General features: G+C 37.5%; 1 protein-coding gene across 1 annotated transcript; it reads right to left on the bottom strand.

Moving 5' to 3' along the window:
• Nucleotides 1-707: 707 nt before the first annotated feature.
• On the bottom strand, nt 708-7,603 carry nt5c3a (5'-nucleotidase, cytosolic IIIA). The gene is made up of 10 exons (XM_056741068.1): nt 7,352-7,603; nt 6,475-6,579; nt 4,055-4,153; nt 3,898-3,967; nt 2,687-2,733; nt 2,519-2,604; nt 2,204-2,293; nt 1,915-2,077; nt 1,282-1,482; nt 708-1,208 (listed from the first exon to the last, which is right to left on the bottom strand). Exons 1-10 carry the CDS (start codon nt 7,505-7,507, stop codon nt 1,101-1,103), a joined length of 1,125 nt encoding a protein of 374 aa, XP_056597046.1. The 5' UTR covers nt 7,508-7,603; the 3' UTR covers nt 708-1,100.
• Nucleotides 7,604-8,187: the final 584 nt, after the last annotated feature.

Below are 8,187 nucleotides of genomic sequence, written 5' to 3'. Positions count from 1 at the left end.
AAATCGTGTTCCTGGTCAAAACTTTCTGGCCTTTGAAAGTCAAAGATCACAAAAAAGAATTTTATTTTCTGAAAAGGGCCGACTTTAAAAGTAATACTTGTGCGGTTCCCTTTCAAATTTGACGAGAACATTAGCACATATCACATTAATGCTGTCATATTGACATATACAGTATATGTCATGAAACATCTTTTGGGGCCCACAGTGTGCTTAAAGAATATCTAGTTTTTGTTGCTCTTTAAATTGTTCTTTGTGTGAAAGTGTCATTGTGTTGTGTCTTGTATGTCACAATGGTCAGATTTGACACAGAAACAGCATAATTGTTACTTCACACCTTTATTCAGAAAATAAAACTATTTCAAAATAAAGGTCCTGAGTTTTTTGCACACTTACTTTCAGAGGCGGGTCTTTTTAAAGGTGCCTAAGCTCAGATCAATGAAGTCTACGATAAATCAGTTCAAAAAAGAAAAACAAAACCAGCATTAACTGAAAGAAAACAAGTCGACAATAAGATTAAATCCAATATTTGGTGATTATATAAGATATTGAGGGATTTATAACCTATCCTTGGTAGGCGGGTCATTTTGATTCGGGAACACCACAAGTGTGATTATGTGTCATTTTGTACACAATAAAAGCATTTCAAAACAGACTTCCAGGTTAAACAAATAAGTCTAGATTCAAGAAGGCTAGTGTGAACAACAATGCAAATTTTGGTAATATTTTATTTATTATTGCCAAAATTATTCACTTTTTTTTTCTTTCGGTCAAAGACTGAGTTGTCTAAACTCAGATTAACTAGGCCTATGATCAATCTGTTTGAGAAAGAAACGCAAAACCAGTCCTAAATGAAAGAACTTTGAATCCAATATTTTGTCTTTAATGGAGTTCTGTATGCGAGTCATTGTCCATGTTAAAGAGCAGTGTTGTGTGATCAGAACAAGATATGTATAGATACACATCACCCGTCTCGCTCTATACAGTGAAATGCAGAGTGAATGAAGCACACACTGTACATCCATACGGTGCATCAGTGGATGTCTTCAGATTATATTACAGCTCAACTGCACACATTGATCAGTGGTTGGAGGAAAAGTTCACTAGTGTCCTGTGATGTAGCGCAGGATTGCGTTGGGCACCTCCATGCTTTCATCTTTCACGAGTACGACGTCATAAGAGTTTAAATACGACTGCCTTCTCTCATCCACCTGAAACAACACAACAGCACATTCACTCTCGTCCACTGTCTGGATTTACCTTGTTTACTGTGTTTTTCTTTACCTTGTCATTCAGGTACCCGATGGTCAGGATGTTCTGCATGTCGGAGACTCCGTCGGACATGTTGAGATCTCCGAGCGAGTCTCCGAGCAGAAGAACGTTAGAGCGGCTGTGAAGCTCTCGGAAGTGTTGAGTGTTGAGCAGCGCTCCTTCACGTTTGTTGTAGATGTGAATCAGCTGACCTTTAAACGCTCGCAACACACCCTGAACACATGATGACAATCAAACTGAACATATCAATCACTTTCACTCTCACACAAACACACAGTTTCACATCTATTCTAGTCTTTTCAATTAATTAAATGATGGATGTTTAAGTCCCAAATAAAAAAACAACATGATGACAATTAAAATAACTCGATTTGGTTTGTGTGGAGCTGAAGAAAGGAAGCCAATCGCATCTGAGATGACACGAGCGAGAGTCAGTGGTGTTTAGTGTAAGAATGTTTTGTTTATGACATAATAATGACTTCATAAATAGACTCAAGTCATGATTATTTCACAATGTGATGATGATGACAAACACAGCTTCTGTTCACCAGTCTGTGAAATCTCTGTGTCATGTGATTATACGCACATTGAGATCATGAATAAATCATCTGAACACTTCACAAGTCAAATGTGTTTGTGACTTACAGACTCATCAAAGTCCATGTAGTTGGAGACGACTTTGACATTAGAATAGAAAACACCAGCCTGTCTGATCACCTCCTCCAACACATCACCAATCCCAGCCGAGAAGATCAACAGAGGAACACACATCACCTTCAGATGATGAAAAAACTCCTTGTATCCATCCCTGACAACACACACAACATCAATACTGCCGACAGACACATCATCAGTACAGACAAACACACAGTGTAATGATTTTGTGTGTTGTAAAGGTGTGTCAGTCAGATGAAAGTAAGAGTTGTTGTGTTACCTAAGCCTGGCTTCAGATTCTCTGACAACATGAGCCAAATCATCTTTCCTGATCTTCTGCTGCACCAACAGATCATGAGCTTTAGTCCACCTGCACACACACACACACAGACACACACACACACACGACCAAAAGAAAAACATCATCAGAAACTGTACAACCTAGAAACACAACATAACACTAACAGAGCACATCTGAGACAAACAATACACAGAGTGCTTCACACAGATTAGAGATGAAATCAAGTAGAGAAAAGAGTTTTCTCTGTGACAGTGAATGAGTGCATGATGTCAGATTTATTTCTGTGTGTCTCACCATTCCACCATGAGCGGTAACTTCTCCTCCGGTGAGCGCGTGCAGTCGATCTCGATGGGATAATAAGTGTTCAGAAGATTCTGAAGCTACACAAGACACAATTCATCATCATCATTCATGACTGTGAGAAACAGCCAACACAAGTCAAATGAATGTTTGCTTTCATACCTCAGCTTTACACTCTTCACTGATCAGTTTGTCGTTTTCCAAAATATCTACAAAAACACATCTGATATTATACAACATGAAAAACATTTCATAGGAACACTTTCTGAAGGCGGTTGCCTCCTTCATATCACTGTAAATGTCATTCATCATCATTCAGTGTCTGTGTTCATCTGGTGTCCATCTGAACTGTGTAAGTGTGTAGACACATGCATTCAGTTGTGTATTAATGAGATAAACGCCTCAAAATAGGGTTTCTTCATAAGATTCATATATTCAGACAGGTGGTCCTGTTTATCAGTCTGTATCTGTGTTGAATACCTGACACACGTCTTCAAACCCACACAAATCACATACAACAACTGTCAAACTAATGACAATGAACAATCTGACATATGAAGACACAAATATCAAAATAAATAATTGTGTGTGTGTCAATAAAACACAACATAACACCGTGTCTACACTGGACGTGACCAGCACGACGCGCCGCATCCAGTGTGGACAAAATGTTGGATTACAATCAGTTTAATGTGTTTTATTTGTCTTTTGTCGCTGTAGACACGGTGTGAGGAAGTAGAAGTATACGTATACATTTACACGGAGACACTATGTCACTATAGAACATTTCTATGTTAGTGTTATATAATACAGGCCGGCGTTCACAGAAGAGGCTCAGCTTAAGTCAGAACTGTGTTTTATCTTCACAGGTGTGCATCTGAAAACAATGTCATGGATATATTTGAGGATCTGTCATGGCTCTGTGATTCACTGTGAAGAGAGCTCACACATTTATTTTGGTCTGGGACTAGTCTTAAGCCATAAACTAATAAGTGACACATACTTGATTTTATTTGAGAGTATATCTCTACATGTGATGTCCATGGTTCAAGTATACTAGGAAAATAGGGTGTTTTATACAGCTATAGTATGAAGTTCTCTTCTCGTTTGTCGAGGAGTCAATTTAAAAAGCTCAAAAAATGTTTGTGTTCCATCTGCACACTACTGATCTGTTGACAGGTTTGTCATCGCTGTGGTCATACAGTCAGCAGAAGAGAGAAATGAACATTGTGAGAAACAACCCCTCAGTAGTGTCCACTCAATAACAACAAACACTACACCTCACAGACAGCTCTGATGCTTTCATATCAATCATCATCATCAGCTCACCATGTTTTTTCTTGTGTGTCATGATGATGAGTGTATTTACTCACTGTGACAGGTGGGACAGCGTTTGCCATTGTAAGCGAATCTAGTGAGAGTCATATCAAAATCTGAGATCACCTACAACACACAAACACACACAATGCTGTCAATCAAACTAATCGCGTGTGTGTGCGTGTGTGTGTGTGTGTGTGTGTGTGTGTGTACCTGCAGTGTGCTGGATCCAGAGTTTCTCATGGAGGTTAAGATCTCATTAACTCTCTCCGGCTCTTTCATACAAACAGAACTCTTTGATAATTCTGCAATCTGATAAACATCAAAGTCAATATTTATAATGAAAACATACAGTACACAATAAACATCATCTGCTGTCTTCTTCCTTCAGTTTATGATGATGTGTCCAACGATGACACTTTCTCACCTGATGCTTCTTTAAGTTTTAAATTTAAATACAAACACATCATCAAACCGCTAAAGACACAACATGAGAAGATAAAGAGAGAGAAATGTGTTGTCACAAAAAAAAGAATCCTTATTTATTTTATAGTTGTCAAGGTGAGAACCACATCCACAATGCACTAAAAAATCCAAAGACAAGAGGAGCATCCCTGTCATTTAGTATGTCAGTATGACAGCATTCTTGAACAAGTCATGATCTGTTGATTTAGGCCATCCACATTAGTCTTTTCTGCTAGCTCTCCTGTCTGCTCTGCATCTCTTGTGTCCTCTGCTTCATTTTTTTTGCTTGCTCGTTTTCCTCTACTTGATAAGCCGCGACGGACAAGCAAACAACAAATAAGATCTAATTTGCCGGTTTGTGTTAGGCTCAATTTGGTTGCGTCATCGCCATGTTGACATTAGAACACGTGCAAGATGAGTGCCGTGCTTGCCGTCAACGAGGAAATTGTAAACAAAAAGCGAAATGTCAGCTCGCCAGTGTGACAGTTTTTTTATTTATTTCTTCCAACCAACATCAGAAGAACGTAGTGTGTAAGCGATGTAAAAAGAACGCAAGGAAACACAAGCAACTTATTCCACCATCTAAACCGCTGCAACCCTTTGGAATATACATCATGTCGCCCATCTACCTCAAGTCAACAAACAACCCACAAGCAGTACACGATGGAGAGGTACTCGGTAACAATGCCATATGATAAATCTTCAAAGCGATATAATGACATAACCCATGCAATAGCGTACTTCATTGCAAAAGAAATGCTGCCGTTCAGCATAGTGGAGTTTACTGTTATAAAGGTTTGTTGGTATTACTTATTACAGATGCTGTTGTTGATCTACTTCAAAGTTTACCTTGATTCTTCCATGTTTACATTAAATTAAGTGAACACATTTTGTAACATTTTAAGTTCAAAGTTAAAGTTTGTTTAAACGTTTATCTTAATATAAGTAGAGTAAGACATAAAAAATATATTTTGTTTAAATTTTTTGTTTTACTTTTTTTTAATGCTAAAACTAATTTTATTTTCTGTATTGCTTAATAATGTGGGTCAGTTAAGATACAGTGGTTAAATACTTACTGTTCTACTTGTCATTTTTACTTAAAAAAAGGTCAATAATTAGCGATATCGAACGATATGAAGCATCATATCGTTGATATCTTTTTTAGCCATTTCGCCCAGCCCTAGGCGGTACCTAATTTACCACCAGCAAACCGGGTCAACCGAGTACTGATGCGCTGTCTGACAGGTTGTCAGTCAGAAACTTTTCATAGACACAATAAGAAGTGATGAGCGGATAAGCGAGGCTCTGATCCACAAGAGATGCTCACAGAAATACTTCAGATTTAAGTCATATCACAAGAAAACAAACAGAGTTTTTGAAGTGAAAGGAGGAAACTTTCTGATTTATTTGAACCAGTTCAAGCGGTAGGTTTCAAATTCTGCTAGAGTTTGCATTATGAATATTGTATCATATGTTAAACTAAAGGTTACATTAAAATAATCGTCCCTGTTTGCGTGTTAATTTGTTAGCGTCAATGCTAATCCAGTCAAGTGTCCTTATTAACCATTTAATGCTTTAATAACTGTAACCGGGTAAAATAAATAAGACATGATGGGGTTTACAGTACCTATTTTAAATAGGCCTATCTGAAATCTATGTTCTAGAAACAATATATGTTTTAAGGTTTGTTTTAATATTGTATATGCATGTGTGTTGAGTCAGTTGACTTACTGAAGTTTATTCTGTTTGTCTTCTTCAGAGCAGACTGTGGAGGATGTTATCAGCATCACCAGTGTTCAGCAACAATTAACTTGCCATTTCTTTTCATACATTTATATTAACAATGAGCTTTATTAATAACATTGTGTTTCAATTAGCATGTAGTGGTGTTTTGCTTTGGTACTGAAATTGGTACAGAGAACTGTGGAATTTTACTGGTATCTGTACCGAATACTGAAATGTTGGTACCGTGACAACACTAGACCCGTCATGGTTATCTGGATCACTGCTTGTGCTTGGCTTTGCATCATTCAGATTTTTAATAAATATATGCACTTATGAATCAATTATAGGGGCCCTAATGAATAATTATGACCTGAAGTACAGTTACAGTTAGAGTTAATTCATACAAACCCAAAGCACATTTGTTTGTCACAGTTTTTTCCTACCTTTACCCTCTTTTCTGTGTCTCCTAGGCCTAACATAGTATCCTTCTCCACAGCACTGGTTCTGGAACGCCTGGGGTCTCTGGCTGTACTGATTCCAGCAACATCCTAGTTAATAAACATAAGGACAAAATCTTTTCTCACTGACTGCTCTCAGAATTGGAATACACATGAATACAAACAAGTAATAACAATAGCACAAAAGGGAAAAGAATGTGTAGTAAAAACAATGGTCACACTTTATTTTATGGTCCAGTTCTTGGTTTTAGTAAACTATTAACAACGACTTTTCCTTAGTTAACTCTTAATTTTCTGCCTATTAATAGTTAGTATTGTGGTTGTTTTATGTATTGGGTAGGATTGGGGATGTAGAATATGGTCATGCAGTATATTTTACACATAGCTTACTGGAACATACTGCATTAGTTATATGCTTTTCTTTTCAGTGGGTTTTTCTTTCATCTCTTTCCATTTTTTTCCCCACAAAGTTAAGCTGGTACGGATTTAAGATGATACGGGCCTCCGACTTGCCGTAGAGCGTGCAAACCCAGAAGAGGAGGGGCTATATATATATTAGCTAATACGTTTGCATTTTGAGTGACGTGTGACGTTAACTTAACGTCGATCGGCGCCCGGCGTAACTTAAACGCGTGGCGACGTATGACGTTAATTTAGCAACAGACGGCGTTAATAAATCGGTGTTTTAATATTAATACTGCGATCCAAAGGACGCGTATTGTGACACTGTTGGCTTTCGATACGGGGGTAACGTCACACCACGCCACAACTGTTCGACACAATTTAGCTACTTTAAATCACACTGGAGCTAAGTAGCGTGAACACGACTTGAACTATTGAGCTGTGTTTTCTGTTTTCTTACCTCTACGGCTCTGCTGTCCTCCAGTGCAGCTGCAGAAGTTAAACCTTTTGAATGATGTTGGGTTAGTTTGACGCATTTGGGAGAGTCGGACTTACGAGTCCTCTTTTTACTTTCTCGAACTTTTTCTGCGCCCCCTTTTCTTTTTTTACTGTCCATTATCTACCTTTGACTTAAAATTAGCTCGTGTTGTGCTGACAGCTGTCATGAGATTCGAGTACCCTCTCGAAATCGATCCCCTTTAGGACCCCGAGTGATTCTATTGGCTGAAAGGAGGTCTAATGGGTAGTCTTTTAGCGCCTGATTGCAATTCTTACAAAATTACATCACGATTCATGTCACTAGAACTTTGCTAAATTATCATTAACTTCTCTTACTTCTCTTAAGTGCTTGCTATGCTAGTATGTAGATAAGGCTGTAGGTAGTGAAGTCTTACAGATCTCGTTCTTACTGTTTTAGTTAGCTTACATATCAACTAGCATAGCATAGAACTACGTGGTAAGCTAGCGCTAGCACTTACAGAACATTAACAAAAAAGCACAACAATCTGCTACGTTTTACGCAAGCCTTCATTGTCCAGATATTTTAGTTGAATTCTTTTATATTATTATAATTTTTGTTATTATTTACTTTTGTTTTGTTGTTGTTTAGTTAAGCAAATGTTGTTTATTTTAGCAAGAAATAACTAACGTCAGTAATCAACTTAACGTTACATATTATTAGTCACTTATTCATTATATAAGGTTTAATTATATATTTAGGATTAAATATATATATTGATATAAGCTGTAATTTGAAGTGTTTCTGGACCAGTGTGTACATCTTGCGAAGAAGTCTTA

This window comes from Triplophysa dalaica, chromosome 25, assembly GCF_015846415.1.
Source record: "Triplophysa dalaica isolate WHDGS20190420 chromosome 25, ASM1584641v1, whole genome shotgun sequence".
NCBI lineage: Eukaryota > Metazoa > Chordata > Actinopteri > Cypriniformes > Nemacheilidae > Triplophysa > Triplophysa dalaica.
This window is presented reverse-complemented; position numbering and strand designations above follow the sequence as displayed.

Coding starts and splice junctions, on each gene's coding strand:
- nt5c3a (XM_056741068.1), bottom strand. CDS start 7,507: ATGGACAGTAAAAAAAGAAAAGGGGGCGCAGAAAAAGTTCGAGAAAGT. Junction 3,968..4,054: donor CTGGATCCAGCACACTGCAG/GTACACACACAC, acceptor TGTGTGTTGTAG/GTGATCTCAGATTTTGATAT. Junction 2,734..3,897: donor ACGCTGTCCCACCTGTCACA/GTGAGTAAATAC, acceptor GTGTTTTTGTAG/ATATTTTGGAAAACGACAAA.